This window comes from Mustela erminea, chromosome 5, assembly GCF_009829155.1.
Source record: "Mustela erminea isolate mMusErm1 chromosome 5, mMusErm1.Pri, whole genome shotgun sequence".
NCBI lineage: Eukaryota > Metazoa > Chordata > Mammalia > Carnivora > Mustelidae > Mustela > Mustela erminea.
The window spans coordinates 129,600,658-129,623,575 of record NC_045618.1 but is presented as its reverse complement, the minus strand read 5'-3'; the positions used below and the strand labels follow the sequence as shown (position 1 = coordinate 129,623,575).

At 51.2% G+C, this 22,918-nt stretch overlaps 1 protein-coding gene across 4 annotated transcripts in view; it reads left to right on the top strand.

Moving 5' to 3' along the window:
- The window catches only part of ADCK1 (aarF domain containing kinase 1), a 123,133-nt gene that overhangs the window by 80,841 nt on the left and 19,374 nt on the right, over positions 1 to 22,918 (top strand). For all 4 annotated transcript variants that reach the window (XM_032344803.1, XM_032344804.1, XM_032344805.1 and 1 more), the window contains 2 exons: positions 8,819 to 8,977; positions 16,546 to 16,662. In XM_032344803.1, coding sequence (XP_032200694.1) covers positions 8,819 to 8,977; positions 16,546 to 16,662 — 276 coding nt within the window. The remainder of the gene's footprint in view (positions 1 to 8,818; positions 8,978 to 16,545; positions 16,663 to 22,918) is intronic.

Here is a 22,918-nt window from a genome sequence, read left to right as displayed (position 1 = left end):
GGACAGGGAGAAGAGGTGGTTCCCTGGGGCCGGCAGTGGGGTCACCTGGTAGAGCCGGGCCCTGGTGGGGGCGGGGGTCCTTTGGCAGGTGGGTCACAGCCTCAGAGCCCCTCACCTGGGAGGCGGGGCTGCAGATGCTGTGTGAGGCAGCCGGTTTCCACCTCCCTCTCTCCGCCAGCCTCCCACCAGTGCTGCCCTTGGGCCAAGGCTAGATGGGAAATGCAGTTCCTTATGAGAGTGGTGGGGTCAGGGTGCTCTCAGAGCCGGGTGGAGTGGGCCATGGAGCCCCCACGAGAGCTTGGGTACTGCCGTCGGGAGACTGGATTGGGCTTTGCTCTGGCGGTCTCCATTCCGGCTGGAACCACACGTGCGGGATTTAGCAGCAAGGGGACTCACCGAGGGTAGGTGAGTCTGGGGGAGTAGTTGAGGTGACTTGGAAGGGCGGGGCAAAGAGAAAAGGAGAGGACAAGGGGAGAGCTGTGCGGAATACTGTCATCGGGGGAGTACGCCCAGGAAGTTAAACTCCTGGGGGAATGGAGATACGGAGAAGTCACGGCCAGACAGATTGGAGGAGAACCAGTGTTGCTACCTTCCATGGAAACAACTTCAAGAAGAGAGCTAGAAAACAAAGCAGCTTAAAACAACCTCTGTGTGTGTGTGTGTGTGTGTGTGTGTGTTTTAAGATTTTATTTATTCTAGAGAGAGAGCCAGAGAGGGAGCAGGAGCAGGAGGAAGGGCAGAGGGAGAGGGAGAAGCAAGCTCCCCACTGAGCAGGGAGTCCAACAGAGGGCTCGATCCCAGAACCCCAGGATCATGACCTGAGCTGAAGGCAGACACTTAACCAACTGAACTACCCAGGTGCCCCCAATAGTTGTGTGTTTTGCTCCTGAATCTGCAGTCTGGGCAGGGCTTGGTACAGAGACTCGTGAATTTCGTGTGGTGCCGCCTGGATGGTCTGATGGAACCGGAGGGTCTACTTCCAGGTGGCTCATTCACGTCCCTGGCAGCTCAGCTGAGGCTGGGGTCAGGGCCTTGGGTCCTTCCAGATAGGCCTCTCCGAAGCTGTTGGGGCTTCCTTGCAGCATGGCAGCTGGGTTCTAAGAGTGAGTGTCCCATGAGAATAAGGCAGAAAGCACATGACCATGGTATGACCCTGCCTTGGCAGGCACATGAACACTACTTCTTCCTTACTCTGTTGGCAAGAAGAAGAGTCACAGAGGCTCCTTTAGTTTAAAGGCGGGGGGGCAGGAGGTACTCTCCTTCTTGATGGGGGTGTGACCAGGTTCTAGAAGAGCATCAGAATGGGAGGTATTGTTGCAGCCATTTGGGAAAATACAGTCTGCCAGAATTACTCCGTGTTGTCAAATGGTAGATAAAATTAACAAAGCTCTGGAAAAGGCCTCTCAGATTTGGTGACTGAGAGTCCTTCGGGCGAGCAAGGAGACTGGGTTGAGGGGGTGGGAGTAAACTGAGGCCCCAGGGAGTGGAGATGGTTGACATAAGAATACTCAGGTGTCACTCAGGTGATGTCAGGAGGGTCCTGTGTGCTGTTTAGAGCAAAGCTCAGGATCAGAGGTGGGGACAGGAGCAGGCTGTCCCTGAGGGGGAGGGTGGCCATGGATTGGTTGGGGGGAGGTGCTGGAGATCCAGCAGAGGGAAGTAACTGGCAGGTTTGGTCCTGAGGGTGACTCCTGGGGTTGGGCTGTAAGGACCCGGGTGGAAGCATTAGCCTCGGTCAGTCTTTGTTTGGAGCCTGGAGCAAGGTGGTGAGGCCGCGTGCACATGAGTGTGGGGGGCAGGGAGGATGGCGGAGGGAAAGTGGGCAGCTGAGTTGTAACCAGCCTGATCGCCCTATTTTTTTCGCTGCAGTAGGAGGCAAGACCATCTGCTGAGAGTGAGGGGGTAGGAGGTGGCATTGGAGGCCGGGGGTGGGGGTGAAGGTTTGGAAGAGCTGCTCCGTGTGACGGGAAAGGGAGCTGACCAGGGCTTGGCAGCGGGCTTCCTGAGTGGCACCAGGCTTCCTTCTGGAAACCCGAGTTTTCTGGAGCACCTGTCAGTAGCTACGCAACAGCCACAGTTGGGAGTGAACTGGGAGTCTCGGAGCGTCCCTGGGTGTCCTCAAACCCAGCAGCCACTCCTGTGTCGGGCAGGAACCTGCCTCTCCCCAGCGGAGCCACCGGGGCCCACTTGGGCTGGAAGAACAGCTGATACCATTTCTCTACGCAGAGACGCGCTGACTCCCTAAGTAGTGGCTGCCGGCAGGTCAATGGCAATGATAGCACTCATAAAGATTTGGCATCTTCCTCCAGGAGATAAGCATCAGACGCTTTCCTTGGGAAGTACGGCCTGGCAGCCGTGTGCAGAGGACAGGGGTCATGCACCGTAGCTGAGGCCGAGGTCACCACCTCCACGTACCATCAACATTAACAGCAGCACCGCTGGGCTTGGTCTCTGGTGGAAAACATCCTCCTTGGCTCAGCCTTCTCTGTAAAACGAAGAGGAGCCTAACTGGGAAGCTCATCTCATTTTATATTTGAAATGAGTCTTATAATTTTGTTCCTGAGTGCTAACCCAGAATAGTACCCCAGAAAGATTCTCATGTGTGTTAGCAGGAGAAGAGTGATTTCAGGGAGGGCATAAGGCCACCTTAGCCACCGGCAGCTTGAGAACAGGGTGAGGAAAAGCGTAGCTTTCTGGTGCTTCTCTTTATGACCACTGCAGGTGCTTTCTGTCCTCATGCTTCTCTCCCACTGCCCACTGTTGTCCCTCTCTCTCCTCCAACTGTGCGATGCCTCCCAGCATCGTCTTGAGAGGAAGATGATCTGACTAGAGTGATTCCTACTAAGGAGAGAGTGACTAATAGGGGGTAACCTTTGACTATTTGCAGTTGAAGAGGTGAGCTGCTTAAATCCACATACATACCTGCTGTAAAGTCAGGGTGGGAGTGAGGGTTTTGAGGGTGAGAAAGTAGGGGACTGCTACAGGTTATATCCATTAAGATGGTATAGGCTGCAAGTACCAGAAAAATCCAACTAAAAGTGGTGTAAATAATAGTAACTTCTATTATGTCACATTTCCAGACATCTAGAAGTAGTGTTGGCTGTTCCAAGGTTGACAGATCCAGCACCTCAGTATGGTTTTTAAGAACCCAGTTTCCTTTTGTCTTCTACTCTGGTTTGTTCTGCTCAAGTAGTGCTCCTCACGGTCCCAAAACAGCTGCAGCAGTTCCTGCTGTTACAAGTAGACAACATCTAGTGCCAAAGAGGGCCTGTTTCTTCCACTACATTCCTTATCAAAAAGGAACCCCTCAATAGCATTTCCTTTATTTCTCATTGGCCAAAAGTAGGCCACATGCCCAAGTATAAATCAGTCTTGGTGAGAGAGAGGAGATGGATCATGATTCACCTTCTCAGGCTAAGACCTGCCTTCCTTGCAGGACATGAGAGATGCACAGAATTGGGGTTCTGTTATCCAGGAAGTGAGGGAAATGGCTTTTGGGTTGGCACCTACTAGCACATGCCACCCTTTGTGTTTTGTTTCTCCTGAGAACCTGGCACTCCTCTTGGGGCAGGGGACAGTCTCTCGGATAGACTTTTGAATGATGCCCAGAGGATGGGAGCCAAGTCTCGGTGAATGGGGTTTGATGTACCTGATGGTGTTGGTGACTTTGCACAAAAGAGAAAGGCACAGCCAAGTGTGTTTTTCAGCTTTGTCATTATCACCTGATATTGTCCCTTTAATAGTTGGGGCAACTCTACTTCTAGATGCACGGCCAGTGACTCTTATTGATTTGAGTGGCTGTCCAGAGCCAGACTAATTGGGCCCAGAGATTGGAACAATGATTCAGCAGGAAGGGGTGAACTGACAAGGCAGAGTCTGTTCGTCTGCTGGCGGGCTGGCTTTGCAGCAACCCTTGCCCACAGTAGCAGGGAGCTCAGCGGGCTGGATCTCACTGCCATTCTCACTGTCAGAGGGCACGGCAGGACTCAGAGGACCTGTGCGCTGGTGGTAAAGCCACAATCCCCTGGTCCCAGTAGCACCACCCCGTATCACTCTCTGTTCCCTCATAAGCTTCTGGAATTGATGGTGAATCCCCCCCTTGCTCTGTCACTCCCTAAAGCATCTAACTCCTGCTCTCCACATGCCACCTGTCCCCAAGACACTCTCCCACATGGGGGTGGGACTCCAGTCTGAGTACCAAATCTGATCCACTGTTTGATATCATCTGGCCCATGCCAAGGGTCTCTAAAAATAAAGGCCTGTCACGGTCATGTCGTTGACTTTTTTTGAACAACATTTTTAGCTCACGCTTGTCTGTCATCTTGTTTCTTTTGTGAATGTGTTGATTGAACAGTGGGTGGCTAGTAATGTTTGTGTTGGCACAGACGCCAACAGCTGATTTTATTTTCTAAAATACATTAAAAAAACCCAGAGATGTAGAATATCCCATGGAAGCTTCTCTTCACCCTATAATTCTGTTTCGTAAAAAGTGCGCACTTTAATAACTTATCGGAATAAAGATAAGCCCCATGAATGGCAAGCTGTTTACATCACTCTGAATTGACTTTCGATCCTGGTCGAACATCCATTTTTACCAGTTCGGATCCGTGTAGGCATTCTGTTTAGCGTGCTGTTTTCCCATAGAGCGTTATTTCTTTTATAAGATATAATAACTTAATAACAGTCAGTCTTATTTCGGTTGCAGTTTTAACAGTCCACAATGGTTCTTTTTATGCCTTATCTCACACTTCCTATTGTATTATCCTGTGTTGTGTTGCATGAGTCAGGGCTGCACAAAGAAAGGAGTGAGAAAACCCTGGGTCCAAGTCCCGCATTTGAAATGACAAGCTCTGTGACCTTGAGAAATGCTTTAACCTCCTGGGACCAGTTTCTTTTTCTGTAAAATGGGCAAGAAGAGGATTAAATGAATGCATGTCTATAAAGTGCCTCATAGCACAGTCTGAAGTAGGTACTAAATAATGATAATTTCCTTTTAAAAATTATTATAAATAGCAGTCACGAGTTTCCAAACTTTTATGTGACTTTCAGGTTTTTTTCCTTTATATTTCTGGGCGGCTCATAATTGATTTTTCCTCCTGTGAGCCAGTCACCCCATAGGAAAATATTTTCATTATTCCACCAGGAAATGCTGATTTTTGAACATGCCTTGACGGACTTACAAGATTTCAAATCACGTAGAAGATTCTCAGGCATTCCAAAACTGTGGTCACCGAAAATTCAGAGGTAATCCCTTTCCCCGCCACAACCTCAGAAATAGAAAAACTGGATTTATTTGAGCAAGACACATGTGAACATATAATCATCTCTGGGGAGAAGACCGACCCTCTGAAATGTTCATTTTTTCCCTTCATTTATTCACTCAGTGATTCACGTGAATATTCAGTAAACATCTGCTGAGTATAGAATACGTGCTAGGCACTGGTGGGAACATTGGCTGTTGCAAGAATTTTATGGAGAAGATACATTTTGGGAGAAAAATCAAAAAGCCAAATTGATAACAACACCTGTTTTATTTTAGTTGACTGCAGCTGTTGTCAAAAAGGAATAACTTAAATGAATCTACTTAGGGCAGGCTCTTAGCAAGAGAATTCGATGAAAACAGAAGGTGAAATGGTTTTGTTTTATTCTCCTCAACCAAGAAAAGTCTCTAACGGCAGCAGCCCAAACCATTTTAGATTTGGACCAGATGACTCTGAACCTGACCCATTTCCCTTCCCTTGAAGCTCAAGGGGTTGGTAACCCCCCAGAATTATGTACAAGATGATGTGACTATGTACATTTTCTGGGCTTCATAGCTGGCATCATATTTTCAAATTGGTAGACTTCCTGTAAAAAGGGAGGGTATCCTTTTAGAAAGTGGTGAACCACTGACGTCCATTCCGCCAGAACCTCTCATTCTCTGTTAACGAAGGGAGTGACTGAGCCACTACCCACACGGTGCTTTAGACATCGGCTTTGTGGGTACTGTAAAGTTTTTTGGGTAATGAATTAGTTATTAGCATATAATCAATCAAATCTTTGACTGCTTTTATGTTAATGGCATTAGGTATTCATAATAACCAATAGTCCTAGTAATGACTTACTATATAATTGATTAGGAACAGAAAAATCTGGAAAGTGACTTTCAATGCTGTTTGGATATCAATGATAGTTTAAAATTTCACAAATAATAGTGACCATATATTAAACGATGAGGATATATCATTTGGTCAGAAGCCCCATCCCCAGGTAGAGATCCGACTAGGGTACAAGGGGCTCCCTGTGTCTCCCCACATCTGGCCCTGGGTAGTCAACTGGAAGGGAATCAGGATTTCTCGACTAAACAAATGATAAGCCTCACTGTGGTGCCCTCCCTTGCCCCTCCTGGGTGAGAACCTCTGGAATTAAGGCTGGAGCAAAATGTCCAAGAGGTTTCTCCCTGAACCCAGAGCCCAGAGAGTAGAATTCACTTGTTTTCAGATGTTGGGTGTGCACTTGGCCCTGGCCTCAGGCGAGCGAGTCTGTCTCCCATGCACCAGCCCTGCCTCCCCTTTGGTGGCGGCTGAGGGCCATCTGAGGGCAGGGTGATGAGCCACCATGCCTTGGGGGCTGCTGGTCCCCACTGCCGGGGCCCGACATGTGCTGTCCGGGCCTTGCTGTTGCCACCCTTCCCGCCCAGCTTGTATGACTCAAACAGCAACAAAACATAAACTAAATCAATTATCATAAGGTCACAGGTCTAGCCCATGAAAGACTAGACAAGACTTAAAAGAAATTAGACTGCAGCTGAATGTAATTAAAAAGGGTTTTGATAGGAATGGAGTATAATAACCTTGTGTGATGATTCCTTTAGAGTGGCATCTGGTACATTGTCTAGGACATAGGGTTTAAAAACAAAGCCATAAATACCTTGTAGTTAATGGCCTTGCTTTAGATCTCTTTCTTTTATATTGCGTGGACCTGTCCCAGTGGTGGGCACCGTACAGACCACAGCAAAAGGAAGCCCAAGACCAGGCTCGTAGCTGGGGCTCAGTGGGTCCTTCTGGGTAGATGGGATGGCCTCTCCGTCTGTTCAGGCTGCTGTAACAAAATGCCGCAGATTGGGTGGCTTAAATGACAGACTTTTAGGGAAACCTGGGTGTCTCAGTTGGTTAAAGGTCCGACTCTTGATTTCGGCTCATGTCCCTCATGTCATGATCCCAGGGTTGTGAGATCAAGCCCTGCCTTGGGGTCTGTGCTGCGCGTGGAGCCTGCTTAAGATCTTTCCTCTCTCTCTGCCCCTCCCACTTGCTCTCACACTCTCTCTTAAAACAAAAACAAAAACAAAAACAGATGTTTATTTTTTGTAGTTCTGGAGGCTGGAAGCCCAAGGACAAGATGCTGGCCAATTTGGTTCCTGGTGAAGACTTTCTTTCTGGCTTGAAGAGAGCTATCTTCTCTCTGTGCTCCTATGTGGAAGAGAGCACTCTGTCTCTTCCTCTTCTGACCAGGACACTAAAACCATCATAGGTGCCCACCTTCCTGACCTCGTTGAAACCTACATACCTCCCCAAGGCCCCATCTCCCAAACACCATCACCCTAGGGATTAGGGCTTTGGCACTAAATTTGGGGGTGGGGGATACAAACATTCAGTCCACAAAAGAAGGGGTAGGTCTTTAGGTACCAGTGAACCCACGGGCTCATCATTGTCTGGCATAACCAGAGGGTGGAGGTGGGTTTTCTCAGAGAACTGGGACTATAATCCATATCAAGAATTTCTGGGAGGAATGGTCACTTTGAACACTGAGAGGAGGGTTTATAGTAGAACAGGAGAGTTCCTTTCTGTGTTTCTTTTGGGGAAATGCACCTCCTGTGTTCCTGGTCTCACCCTCCTAACCTACTGCAGAGCCATCAGCCACAAACTTCCCAGATTCTCTTGAATCCAGAGCCCTGGGTGGGGCGGCCTCAGAACTGAGTCCCAGCCCATGGTGGGGGTCATGGCAAGTTCTGCAGATGTCACCAGGGTCCTGTTCTCTGCCAGGAACATTTAATTTCACATCATTAAATTGATAAGCACCCTATAGGTCTACTAAAATCCCGGTTTCCATCGTGTCCTCACTCAAGAATCCACAATGTGGCCAAATTGCCAGAAACCTGAGCTTTTTATCCCAGGGGTCACATCCCTTATCTCTTACTCTTGCTGCCTTATCCAGCCTTGTTTTGTTATTCCAATGTACTTTTTATCAAGCAATATTTTAGACATGCGGAAAGTATAGAAAATAACATTATAAATGCTTGGGTATCAACCCTTCAGCTTAAGAAATGAACAGAGCGTCGTGCAGTTGGAGCGCCCTCCCTGCTCTCTGTAAACAGGACTAGGAGGAGCACGTCTGGGAGCAGCAAGTGAGCTAGATAGAGCAAGGGTTTGGGGGCTGGGTGGACTCAAGTGGAATTCTGGCTCTGTGCTTCCTTGCTGGGAAAATTTGGGACAATCCTGTAACCTCTCAGAGCCTCAACTTCCTCATCTGTAAAATGGGGATAAGGGTATACCACAGACCTCCGAGAGTTGTGAAGACTGAGTGGAGTAATAATGGAAGGGCTTGGCCCAGCACTGGGCACACGGGATGCTTGGAGATGGGGGTTCTCGCTGCTGGTGGCTGTTGGGCTTTTCTCATCTTGGATTTCAACTATGGGGATAGGCCCCCGGGAAGCAGGGAGGTTTTGCTTCAGGCGAGGCCTGGGGACTTGTCAGTGCCCAGGTCCAGGCAGGAGGGTGGGGAATGGAGCTCCCGTGATAGGTGCCGTGGTCTGACTGATGGGCTCCTCGGTGGATTTCAGGTGCTTGTCCTGGCTGTGAAGCAGCTGTTTCCAGAGTTTGAGTTCATGTGGCTGGTGGATGAAGCCAAGAAGAACCTGCCTTTGGAGCTGGATTTCCTCAATGAAGGGAGGAATGCCGAGAAAGTGGCCCAAATGCTCAAAGACTTTGACTTCTTAAAGGTAGGAGGGGCAGGGCAGTGGGGGGCATGGTGGTGTGGTGAGAGTGTTGGTCCCTCCCTTGCAGGACATGAGTGGGGATGCCTCCTTCCTGAGGCTTCTTTCCGAGCCTGAATGATTTGTCCCTAGTGTTGCACATCAGAGCTCTTGAGGGCAGTGTTACAAAGATATACCAAATGTGATTGTTGACCTATCAGCCAAACATGTTTATTGAATGATCCGTAATTCTAATACACTGAGTGCTACCCAAGGGCCCGTAAGCTGTGGTCTCTGCCTCGATGAAGCCTGGGATGAGGACGTTGATGACGATGGTTGCTACTGTGCTCTAGCACTGTTCCCAACACTATACGTATAATACCTCATCTAATATACAGTCAGTTCTGTTGTAATGCTATGTATGTGTTCCTAGAAACCTCCATAGTGTGCAGACTCACACAATAGAAACCACAGGGCTTATGGGGAAAATAGGGCTGGGCCTACAGCGGTGCCAACGGACCCACAACAAGATGCTCACCATCACTCATTTTCAGGGGAACGCAAACCAACACCACAGTGAGATATCACCCCACACCTGTCGGAATGGCTAGAATTAAAAAGACAGGAAGTCACAAGTGTTGGGGAGGATGTGGAGAAACAGGAACCCTCCTGCACATTTGGTGGGAATGCACATTGGTGTAGCCACTGTGGGAGTCGATGTGCAGGTTCCTCAAAAAAACTGAAAACAGAACATGTGATCCAGATAGAGGCAACCCTGTGTCTATTACCGCATTATTTCCAACATCCAAGATCGGGAAGCAGCCCAAGTGCCCATCCACAGATGAATGGGCAAAGAAGATGTGATGTGTACACAATGGACTATTACTCAGCTATGAAAAAGAATGAGATCTTGCCATCTGCGACCACATGGATGGACTAGAGCACATAGTGCTAAGTGAGATAAGTCGGACCGAGAAAGACCAATGCCTTATGATCTCGCTCGCATATGGAATGTAAGAGACAAAACAGATGAACAAACCAAAAAAGACAAAAATGTGGACTTAAATACGGAGAACGGACTGGTGGCTGCCAGAGGGGAGGTGCACGGAGGGATGGTGAAATAGACAATGGGGTAAAGAGTACAGTCACTGGGATGAGCCCCGAGGGAGGTGTAGAACCGTTGAATCATCCGCCTGTACGAATTGTAGCACTGTTCGTTATACTTCAGGAGAAAATAAAATAGACAACTCACAAAGGAGAAAATGCAAATCTAAAACAGTGTCACCAGTGACACAGAAAATAAAAGAAGGTGGGAGCCTACTAGAAACAGCGTGGTTTTACACACGTTACATGGCTAAGAAGTACGTAAGACCACCGAGCACATAGCGCCCCAACCTGACAGCTGCTTGTGAAAGTGAGCGCGGTTGGAGTTGCCGCTTGTGCGTTAGTGTGCGGTGGTGGGAGGCTGGTCATCTGGGCGTGGGCGGAAAGTTTTAACCCAGATGTGCATGGGTGGGACTCATGGTGCCTGTGGCAATGTTGGGGTGTGTGTGTTTTGTGTATGCCCGGGTCAAGCCCACCCGAGGGAAGCCGTTTCCTGTGTTCACGGGGTGTTTCCTGGGGAGGATGGCTCACATAAGCCAGTGCAAGATTTGTATTACAATCAAAGTGCCTCCCCCAAGTATATCAATCACATTTAAAAAGTTTGTGTTTTCAAGTGTTAAAGAAGAACTGACTGTCTGATATAGACGACTCTGTGGGGAACAACATCAGATGATACAAAGTAGCAGCTTTGCAAGAGGTCCTCCATGCAGGAGAAGGGACTCCCGTGGTCCTTCAGGGCAGGGCAGGCTCTGCTGAGGACCTGATTCTGGAACAGGTCTTTGAGGTTGGCCTGACGTTCCCCGTGGGCTCCCTAGGCTTCTCCCTAGACAGATGCACGGCACTGTTCTTCCAACATACGTGGTCCTTCATGGGTCTTGGACCTTTTTACCCTGGGGGTTTCTCTTCATGATACAGGGGTTGGGCCCCTCTGGTACCCTGCATAGAGAGCTTGGCTTTCAAGTCTTTGAAGAGATCAGCCCTTCTCTCTTCACAGGAAGCCTGGAGCGTGCGGGAAGGGAAGTCATAGAACCGCTAGAAGCTCCAGGTGCTCGTTCCAGAGCAAATAGGTGGTGCTGTTCTTGGCGGGGGGTGGTCTCAGTACCTTGAATTCGGAGGTCTCTTGCTCTTGACTCAAGTGTTCACGTGGCTTCTGAAGACATCAGAAGAAAGGGACGTAGTGTTTCTACTTCTGCTAATCCAGCTTTATTAACAGAAATGGGGAGACTGAGAGTGTGCCTACTCTAGGCACCTGAGGATCCTAAAGCTCATATCATGGCAGAAAAGCCACAGCTGTGGATTGGTGTCATGTCTTCACACTGATGGAGCCACTGGCTGAGTTTGACCCTCTGAGTGAGCTGAGAGTCAGGTCTGTCTGGCGCCCAGGACGATGTTTGACTGCCTTTGCCTCAGCTGGCCTTCACAGATGTGCGTGTACAGACCTGCTTGCACCTGTAAATCCCGATGGGCAGTCTAGACCTGGTAACACTGCCCCAGCCTTGAAGTTCAAGCCACCAATTCAGTAAACACATGGCCCTCTCACACAAGGTATCATACCAACTCATTAGCCTGGAGCTGTGGGTTCTAAACTATGTTTGGTTCTGCTTGTCTCGCCCATGTCTTCTGTTGCTTTATCCCACATCTCCTGAGCATTTCCTGAGCTTGTTGTTCTGGGGGCTGGGAGGCCTGGCTGAGTAAGAGACGGTTGGCTACTGTATGAAAAAAGGTCCCATGTAGTGGGGTACAGAAACACTGTGTTGCCACAGTGCAGACATCTCCATGCACAGAGGTACAGCCAATGACAGAGACTTGGCTGCATTTCTGTGCACGCCCAAGAGCAAACCCTCCCTTCTGTTCAGGGTAAGGAGCTCAAAGGGGCAAATGGTATTGATCAAACGTTTCTTCTGCTTCCTCGGACTCTACACAGGTACCACGACATCGGCTCCTTCCCATAGCCAGCACCCCGTCTTACAGGGGATGGTCTTAGAGGAGAGCAGCTAGGGCCACCATCCAGATTTTCTGATTTCATCTCTGGTGCTCGCCTAAGGACATTCTGTTGCCTCTTAGCGTCAGGGGTGCTCCTCAGCACCAGAACTATGAACTAGACAAACAGAACCATCTCCTTCACCGTTCCCATGGAAACAGCAAATCATCCTCTGGCTGGGGCCAACTAGCATCTGCCAGACCAAGACATGTAATAATAATAATAACACACATTTCAGAAATGAGGATGCCAAATGGGTAAATAATTAATGTAACAATTTGACCTGCCGCTTCCAAAACCCACACACTGTTCCTAAGACAATGGTGCGACTGAGGCTCCTGAGTAATTAATTTTGCCTAAACACATAACAAGTGGGAAGCAAATTTTGCACTGTGAACCCAGTTCAGCTCTTAAAACTGGAGATAGATTGCCTTTGCATACGGGCACCCCATCACAACATCTGTGCGTAATTAAGCCTCAGCGAAGAGTTTACCTCTCCGTGTATGAGGCACCTTCCGGTGGGGTTTCATAACCTCAGCCTGTGCTCTAAATCTCCAAGCCTCAGCCGAGCACCGAATGGAATTGTGGGGTCAGGGAGACCGGGAGAGGGTGAGAGGGCAGCCAGGCCAAACAGTCAGGACAAGGGGATTTGTGGATCTGTCGTGTGCTGTGGGGAGGGGCTGGGACAGGCAGTGAGGTCTGTGACTAGCCTGGGGGGAAAACTGGGGCGCGGGAGGAGGAGAAGCCTTAGAAGCACAGAGTCTGAGACCGGAAGAGATGAGAGTGTGCCTGGACATGGGGAGGCAGGGCGAGGGAAAGAGGTCATCTCCTGAGCGGGCCCACTTTTGGTGGTGGGGGGGAGGTCACTTGTTAGAGCAAGGCCAGCATCCCGGGACTCTCCAGAAATTATGGGCAGACCTTGAGGGACATGCATGCTTTTGGAGAAGCAAGCACCACAGCTTCCTATGAATTGCAAAGATGAAGAACCACTGATGTGAAATAATTAGGAGGAGTTAATATTTTTTACGTGCCTGTCTATGTGAGACCCTTTTTAAAGTGCTTTACATGTATTTACTCCTTAATCATTATAAAGTCCCATGAGGGAAGGGCCATGATTAGCTCTTTGTCAATGGTAGGGAAATTGAGGCCCAGAGAGGTTAAACCCTTGGCCCCAGGTTACACAGCTTCTGGTAAGGGGCCAAGGCGGCTTGTGAATGGAGGCAGCCTGGCTCTCAAGGCTGTGGGTTAAATAATTTATGGGGCAGAGCTGAATTGTGCTGAACTGTCTGTAGCATCAACTCTCAGCCCTAGTTGTGTGTCAGAACCACCCGTGACCCTCTCCACGGCTGTCACATGGCAGCTGCTGTCCATCCAGCAGGTGCGAAGTGTGTGCTGCTGTGTCGAGCACCCGGATCCCACACGTGCTAGTAGGAAGTCGGGAATGTTGCTTTGCTGTAAATGTCATCTCCGTTTCACCAGTGGGAAGCTGGCACTCAGGTTATAGAACTTACCCACAGTCACACAGCTTGGAGGGAGCAAAGCCAGGGCTCTAGCCCGAGAATCTGCCTCGGGGGTCTGTGCTCTGCTTCCCTGGACTCCCCCAGTGATGGGCATGGGCCCAGGCGAACCAGGGCCTGCTTCACAGGTATGGTGACCAAAGCCCAGGAACAAAATGGAACCACGGGGTCAGGGCCAGACTATGAGACTGAGGCGCAGGGTCTTGGGCTTGAATTTTCCATAATCTGTACCTTCCTCTTGGGATTAAGATTGGCCCCAGTGTGTGTGTGTTGGGGCGGGGAGCAGGTGGAACCCATGGGAGTGGGGCCTCTGATCCGTAACAAGGAGATAGACTTTGGACCCAGAGTCCTGATGGCCAGACTGTGACCCTGCCTGTGGGGTCACTGGGTCCCCTGGCCATGACCCCCCTGAGTTGAGTTTTGTTTGGGGGGCATGAGAGGGTGGTTCTCATGCCCCTTTAGAATGATTCTTCTTCATCTTTCTCCACTTCGATGGAAAGAGCAGAAGAGGGCACGGGGATGAAACATGGGTGTGGGGTGAACTTCGTCTTATGTTCCCAAACCCTCCTACCCACCAGGTGATTGAGGGGCAAGTCGTTGACCTTATGTCTCCCGGTCAAGCCACGTTTCTCCTAAGTGAGCAGGGAGCAGATCTGCATTTTGTAGTCATTTCCGTGATATAGTTGTCAAGGGGCAGTTTGCCGTGAGCTCCCTACCTCTCTACCTCCCCGGTTTGGTCTTGTGTCATTTCAGATCTGAGCAGCTGTGGCAGGGGCCGTTGTGTGTTCAGACAGGGACCGTTGCACTGGGAGGGAGGCTGGGGAGAAAGGTGGAGGAGTGGGGAGCACAGCGCTCCCACCGCCCCGATTAACAAGCCCAGAGAGTCTCCTGACTTTGGGTTTTCTCTTTCTGTCTGTGGCTCTTTAAAGCGATTTCCAAGTTGCCCCAGGCAGGCCCAGATGGGGGTCTGACCTCCTGTCCCCGGAGCCCCAGGCGCCCACGGCCAAGCTTAGATTTCCAAACAAACTGAGAAAAGAGCTTAACCTCAAAAATATGTCCCTTCCATTTGGAAGCCACAGCCAACAACAGCAAACTTGCACTCATGTTTTTAAAGATAGCTTGTGAAAAGTGCCACACAAGACTGAATTTTAAGTTCACAGTCAGAGAGAGTCACAGATGTCTCTACTAGCCCAGATTCTCAAATGGCAAGAACTGCAGGCAAGTAGCAAACCACAATACCTTGACTTCAGTTGGAACCTTTGTTCCAGGGAGCCCAGAGAGTTCCGCTTGTGTGTGCAGCCCCAAGCATCCTCCGAGCTCCTTCTTGAAATGGGGCAGGACCAGTCCTCTGTGATGAGGAAAACGGAGGCACTGCAGGTTAAGTGGCTGAATCAAGACATGACAGTATTCGCAGAAGGAGGAAGGAAAATGGGTTTCTTGATTTGAAGGCTGAGGTCTTAGTGCTAGGTCCTTATTCCCCCAAACCCTTGAATGAACTGTCCTTGGTTTCTTCCCCCCCCGCCCCCCGCAACCTCTGTTTCTTCCTTTCTTCCTTCCTTTCTTTTTCTTTCTTTTCTCTCTCTCTTTCTTCTGTTTTATTTTATTTGTAAGTGGAAACAAGCCCATCACAAGTTGTTGGGGACATGTGGCATGGGGGATCCCAGTCATTCCTCCCTCCTGGCAGTGGTGGCACTCTGAGGTCTCACTCACTCATATGGCAGCCCAGGAGCCCTTGGTGCAGTCCCATCTCTTGCCTCTTCGTGGGGAAATCTGTTCTCTTTTTTGCCATTGGGTTTTCTTAGAGTCAGAGGGGGTTGGAGAGCATATCACTTAGGAATGCATTTGTCTGCAGGTAACCAACAGCCCAATTTAGAGTGTCTTAAACAAAAAAAGACTAATTTTCCTCACATGGCAAGACGGCTTACAGCAGTTGCCTGCTGATACTATGTTAGTGGTGTGGTGCTTTCAGGGCTGGCATCTCTGATTTTCTTGGACTTTTCCTCATGGTGGCAAGATAGCTGCTGCAGCTCCAGGAATCATATTCACTTTCAAGGTAGGAAAGAAGGGTAAGAAGAGTTGTGCTGTTTACAAACATCCCCCCCCCCCCTTTTTTAAGACCACTTATTTATTTGAGAGGGAGAGGGAGAGAGCGCATATGGGCAGTGGGGAGGGGCAGAGGGGAGAGGGAGAAGCAGACTCTGTGCTGAATAGGGAGCTGGATTTGGGGCTTGATCCCAGGGCCCTGAGATCACAACCTGAGCCCAAGGCAGACACTCAACCCACTGAGTCACCCAGATGTCCCACCAAACATCCCTTTCTATGAGGAAAAAAAAAAAAAGGCCCTAGCAGTCCTTCCACATACGTCTCATAAGCCAGCACTGTGTCATGTGACCATCCCTGTGGGAAGGGGGGCAGGGAAAGTATGTAGTTTTTCCTGTCTCTGGGGAAGAGGACTGGGAAGAGCTGCCGGGTTAGGATCCAGCATTGCCACAGAGGACCTGTAGGAAACGCACATGAGAAAACCCAGGACTTCCTGACTGAACAATTTATCACCCCATAAAAATTCGTTCATTTGTTCGTTCGTTCATTCGTAGACATAGACATGGAATACATCCGTTGCACCAGTGTAGACACTGAGGCAGAGGGTTGAGAGTCACATGAGGAGGCTGCAGTGGGCCTGGTGCGAGAGGGAAATAGATTTCAATGCCAACTCTGACTCAGGTCTGGCAGGTTCCACACCTGTCCCCCTAAGTCCCGATTTCAGTTTTGGCTCTTGCTGGTGTCTAGAGGCATTGAGGAGGGTGGGGAAGCTGTTCTCTGTTCCCTGAGCAGGAACGGGTCTCTGAAGGAGGGCCCGGGGGCCTGGCTGGTGGAGGAGGCAGCGTGGCCCAGCCCGCCCCTGCTCCCCTCCCCTGTCACTGCTCGGTCCCTCTCAGGCTTTGTCTGGAGCATCTGGCCCGCTAGCTCTTCTGACCTGCCCCTGCCTCTTTCAGGTCCCCCGCATCTACTGGGAGCTGTCCTCCAAGCGGGTCCTTCTGATGGAGTTTGTGGATGGCGGCCAGGTCAACGACAGAGACTACATGGAGAGGAACAAGATTGATGTCAATGAGGTGAGCTTGAGTGCTCACGGCGGCTGTGCAGGGACACGGGCTTGGTTGGGGCCACCCACCGAGGGCAGGCATGTCCCTGTGAGGTCTCACTGCCTTGAAAGGGAGTCTGTGGGCTGAAGAATTCCAGTGTTCCTGAGTACAAAGCATCCTCCTGGGGCATCTGGGACAGCCCTCTGCCCTGTCTCCTAAAGCTGGGGCTGGTCACCCCCAGTGGGGTGCAGGCCCATGCTGAGCCCTTTCTTGCCCCTCGTGCCCCAACAAGTGACGGCCATCGGTCTACTTGTCCGAACCCCACAGAGCTGAACAGCCCCAGAGAACAGTGGCATGAAATCCATAGGACTTACTGCTTCTGTCCTTATGGGGCTTGGGTACAAGCCCCCTTTCTCCTGCCCTCCCCTCTCCCTGCTGTTCGCCAGACCTCAAGGGGGTCAGGCCAGCAGGGGCCAACTGCTTCTACTTCAGAGAGCTACAGGAAAAGGGAGGCCTCTGTCTCCTGCCTCCCACTGTACTGGGCTCAGGGAAAGAAAGCTGGCTGGTGTGGGGTGACTTGTACCCCATTTTCATCTTCTTGGTTGCCGTAGGGGCCACAGGTGGGAATGGAGTTGTACTTTTTCAGCAACACCCATCATTTTTAAAGTCTCTCCTCTGAGCCTAGTAGGGGGCTTTGGAGGGAGTCAGATGTCATTCCCTTCTTTAAGGAGCTCACCACCTAGTGTTGCTGTTAGACCCACAGCTAAATCCTTACGAGCCCCTCTGGGTGGCAGGAGGGGTGTGAGCGAGACCCCAGGGAGCTGCTGATGGTGGTGCTTTGCTTCTGCCGCAGGTCGGCTGCTGCAGCAGGACGGGTGGGGATTTGCTGGGTGCGTGTTGCCAGGGTGGAGGAGTTGGGGGGCAGCGATGGCACCGTGAGGAAGGGGAAGGGAATGGGGAAGCTTAGGAGTGTTTCCAGGGGAGTGTGGAAAAATAGGGTGGGGGCAGGTAGTGACGACGTTGGGCAGGACCCCAAAGGTACTGGGGAACCACGAAAGGTGTCGAGGCGTGTGGTGACGTGATCCACTGCTCTGGGTAGGCGAGAGGAAGCAATGAAGAGAGGTGAATGCTCTTTCTTCCTCCCACCCCAGGCAACCTATGAAGATGAGCCTGTGGTCCCAGTGGTGGGATGGGCGGGAGGAGGAAGCTCCAGATGAGCCAGTGGAATGTAGGAGAGGGTGCACGCAGGGAGCTCAGGCCTCTGAGTGCCTGTGTGACCTCTGCCAATGGGGACAACGACCTCCTTCTAAGAAGGTTGTGAGGGGGGGAGCCTGGGTGGCTCAGTGGGTTAAGCCGCTGCCTTTGGCTCAGGTCATGATCTCAGGGTCCTGGGATCGAGTCCCACGTCCGGCTCTCTGCTTAGCAGGGAGCCTGCTTCCCCCTCTCTCTGCCTGCCTCTCTGCCTACTTGTGATCTCTGTCAAATAAATAAATAAAATCTTTAAAAAAAAAAAAAAGAAGGTTGTGAGGGCCACACTAGTGCTGAGCGCCGTGCCTAGCAGGTGCTTCATGCTTCATATGGTAGCAAGATTGTTGTTTTTGTTCTCATTTGGGCTCTGTCCTTTCCTGCTTCCTCCTTTACCTCCTTTTGCCATAAATGTTTATTGAATGCCTAACTCACTGTACCAGGTGCTTTTTTCCATAAGAAACTTGGGAGGCAGGTCTCATTGTCTTCATTCTTCTGATGAGGAATCAGAGATTCAGAGAGGGAAGGTAACTCATCCAAGGTCACACAGCTAGTAGAGCTGGGATTGAAACTGAGGCCCCTGAGTCCACTGTTTCTTAGTTTGTAAAAGGAGATTTTGCGTCAAGAGCGTAGGGCACTGCCGCTGGGGACCTGGCTGGGAAATGCTCAGCCACAGCTGGCCTTGGCCTCCTGGAAACTCAGGGAATGATGCTCCCGGAACCCTTGAGGGCCTCAAGGGTGTGTGTGTGCAGAATAGGGAAGCCAGGCAGGCACCAGGCCACGCCACCCCACCCCATCACCAGAGTTGCCTCTGGGGCTTTTCTTTTCTTCTTCTTCTTCTTTTTTTTTTTTTTTTTACGATTTTATTTATTTATTTGACAGAGAGAGATCACAAGTAGGCAGAGAGGTAGGCAGAGAGGTGGGCAGAGAGAGAGAGGGGGAAGCAGGCTCCCTGCTGAGCAGAGAACCCGATGTGGGGCTCGATCCCAGCACCCTGCGATCATGACCTGAGCTGAAGGCAGACGTTTTAACCCACTGAGCCACCCAGGCGCCCTGCCTCTGTGGCTTTTCTGGAAGAGGTCTCCCTTTGGGAGTTGGGAAGGGACAAGAGAAGGACTGTTTTAGTTCAACCTTCCACTTTCCAGTTGGCAGGACACTCTGAGGGAGAGCAGAGGTCTTTCCCGAAGTCACTGGGCCAGTACCACAAGTTGGGGCTTCTGATTCTGCTTGTCACTGTTGCCTTCTTGGGTGGGCCTGGGAGGGTGTTGGGGTTGAGCTCCTGCACAAGAGGGAGGGAGAGACCTGCTTGCCCATCTCCCCCAGTGGTGGTTGGGGTGGTGTGTGTCCCTAGACATCTGTCCAGGGATCCTCTGCCCGCTGGGACCCTTGGGTATAGAGTCTTTGGCTCCAGTGGGCAGTGGAGTGGGGAGAGGAGGGGGATCCCCTCTAGCTTTTCCTGAACAATCTTAATGGGAGCAGGGTCTCTCTGCCGGTGGCTCAGGAAAGACACCAGAGGTCTCGTACCGTCCCCTCCCCCACCAGGTTCCTGGCATTTACTTACTGCTGCTGTGGTGGGATTTTCATTTCAGCAGCGCCCCCAAATCCATTAATCTCTTTGGATACAGTGAGTCCAGGGCAGAGAGTGGTGTTTTATCAGAAGCAGCTTTGATTTTTCAAAGACAAGTGCAAACAGAGATGTGCTCTGCTGTAGTTGCTTCTCACGGCTGAACGAGGTGCCTGGGACAAGGGGCAGCCGGGCCAGAGGGTGTCTGCAGCAGCTGGGCAGGGTGCTGCCCTTCGAGAACCCCATTCATCTGCTCCTGCCTCTGGCCCTCTTTAAACGTCCTGGCGCATGAGGCCAGCGTTCTGGGTAGAGCAGATTTTCAGTGGACATCCTATGAGTTAGGGGAGAATACATCAGCCAGCCTCGCACCCTGGGTTAGCCTCTGGGAGGCAGGCCTGGGGCAGAGTGCTGGTTTTTTGTTTTCTGTGATCATGCAGAGTGGGGCAGGCCGATTTCAGAGTGATTTGGGGAAAACAATAACAGCAATAATAATAATAATTACAAGCAACTAATCTGTGCCAGGCCCAAGGCAACCGTAATCTCTACTCCTTACAGCTCGAGGCTGAGATGGGGAGACCAGAAGCCCATGACTGGGTGAGAAAGCTCAAGCTCAGAGAGATTGAACCGCTTGCCCAAGCGCACACAGCTAGCGGGGGCAGAGCTCGGCTTTCTGTCGGAGGCTCCTTGTTCCTCCACGTTCTCCGTCCCCTCCCGGGGACTGGGATCCGACTCTGGCTGCCGCGGAACCAGCCCACCTGCCCCCAGCTCCTGAGTGACGGCCACATCAGTAATTCCCCGAAGAAGGGGCAGCAGTGCTGACCGAGCAGCTCGGCCCAGCACGCGAGTGCTAACGGAATGCACCCCTTCTCCCTCGAACTCCTGTCAGACGTGGTTTTTTCCGTTTCACGCGATGCTGTTCCCCTTTTAGAGGGAGGAGTAGAGGAGCAGTGTGTGTGGGGTGTGGTTGGCGCTGCAGACTGGGAGTTCGTCGATTATTGTTGTTTTCACGATTATTACCGTCGTTGGACCCTGTCCTTTCCTTCTTTACCTCTTTACGTGGTTAGTGTTTCCCACCCGCCCAGCCGTGTGCCAGATGCCTTCTCCACTGCAAGCTTAGGAGGGAGGGCTTCCAGTTCCTTTACAGGTGAGGAATTGGAGACCCGGAGAGGGGAACGCCCAGATCCTGACGGTGTACTTCCCCGTTTTCACATGGATCTACCATGTCATCCCCAGCCCGATAAAGATGTGAATGATCTCGAACCCTCTGGCAGGCTTCCCCACCCTCACTAAACTTGCCTTTTTGACTGTTGCAGGACGTCACTTCTGCTCACTACTGAACTCCATAGAAGTGGAATCCCACAGTGTAGTCTTTTGGGTCTGGCATCTTTGTCATCAGTCATCTGCGGGTCTTTTCTGGAAGCTCTGTTCTCTTCCCTTGGTTTATTGGTCCATCCTTGCAATAGTACCACACTGTTTTGATTACATAATTCCTCAGTCCCCTGGCCCTGGCTTCTGGGGTTTGCATGACCTGGGAGCCTCTTTGGTATTCTGAGATGTTGTTATTAAAGACTGCTGCAGAAAGCCCAGGCTGGGCAGTGGGTGGGGATGGCCCCTGTGCTCTACTGGCTGTTGCTGACCACCGGTTGGGAGAAGACTGGGGACAGGCCCGACTTTACAGAAACTAATCTTTATGTCTCTTACCATGCGGCATCAGAGCCACAGGCCTCAGGGAAGACTAGTGGGCTTGAGTGTGGGTGTGTGTGTGTTGCGGGGAGGCGTGGGGACCAGGAAGGGGGAGGTACGGGAGACTCCACTTGGCTGAAGGCTTCTAACAGACTTCTGAGTTCTAAAGTCTCCTGAGGACTGTGGGACTCAGTGAGTTGTCCCTGGAGTGAAGAAACCCTCCTTAGGACAGCCTGTCTGTGAGTGTTCCTTGGGGAGGGAAGTATGGGACAGCCGGAAGTGACAAGGGACAAATATGTCACCCCGTATCCTGGGTGGCAGGGTGTTTAGTGGCATCCTGGCTGCCACACGTGGCTGACTCCGCTTGCAGTCCAGGCTCAGGAAGTGGCTGTAAAAGGAATCGCTTTCCAGGTGGGTGGGGATGGTTCTAGACCCCTCCAACTGCTTGTTGAGTTGGCCCCACTCCTCTTCGAAGAGGCCTCCTTGCGCTGCAGCATTCCAGCCTTGCTGGGCCTCGCGTGTGAGGACCCGAAGACCAGTCTAAGTAGCCAGTAGGCAGAGACTTGGGTACAGACGTGCCAGGTTGGGAGGCAAGAACCTGAGTTCCAGTCCCTGTTCTGCCAGTGGCTTGCTGTGTGACCTTGGACAAATCACTCCCCCTCTCTGGGCCTTGATTTTCTTACTGAAGGCAGTGGATTAGCTGGACTCTAAAGGCACATCCTGCTTGGCTATTTTACACAACAGTGATTCTTGGCTTGCTGGGAGCAAAGACCTCAACCATTTATTTCACAATCTCCAGGGGGAGCTTATTTAATAATGCAAATTCCTGCTGTACCCCAGACTGACTCATCAGAATCTGGAGTGGAAAATGTTGCAAGAATCTGCATTTTAACAGACTCTTCAGGTGGTTCAGACACTGACTGGAGTCCAGGAACCACCTGCCACAAGGCCAGCCTCCAGACACCGTGCAGCGCTAACCCGGGTGTGCTCATTCCTCCAGGGAGTGTGAGGCCTGCGGGGGGAGGGCAACAGCCTGGGGGGGCCTCTTTTGTTTGAATCTCTGCACCTGCCATGGTGATCATATTTGCCAGTCACATTAAGAACTGGTGACAGTGACTGTCACTGATTTTATTAAAAGTAAAGGTCGAGCAGGAGCACGCTTTCCTAGGCCGGATGGAGCCTCCTCAAGCCACAGGACGACTATTGATTGCAGACCTTTTATCGAAGGTTAATTGGATTTCAGGGAGTGTGTGTTTAAGACCCTGCCTGGGCTGAGGCCCAATTGAATTTGTGTGAAATTAGCTAGAGAGAAATGTGACCAGGTTGGGAGTTTGGGGAGGTGGGGATGGGCACTGGGGTCTGGTAGGCAGACACCTGCTGCTTGTCTGTGAAGAGTGGGGGAAGGTGCAGAGATAGGGAGCTAGCGAGAGACGCCTGGGGGCCAGCTAGGGGAAGAGAGCAGGGGGCTTCCAGGGATCACTGGCTGGACTTTGATTCAGTCCCTTGTCTTTGGGATGGCCCTCTTGGTATGTGGTGTGGCCTCCAGAGCCCACCCTTTTACCACTCCAGGAAATAAATCTTGCCTTGAGTCAGTGGGGGTGAGAGTGGGGTGAGGATCAGGGGTTCAGCTCATACTTGGACAGCCTTCCCATGAATCTTCCTTTTTCAAGACCCCCAGCTCCGGTTTTCAGAGGTGTCAGGGACCTTCAGTTGCTGAGCATCTCTGGGCTTGGGCAAACACCAAGCCCCCCTCCCCTACCCCTGCTTGCCAGCCTAGGGTCCAGGTCTCAGTAG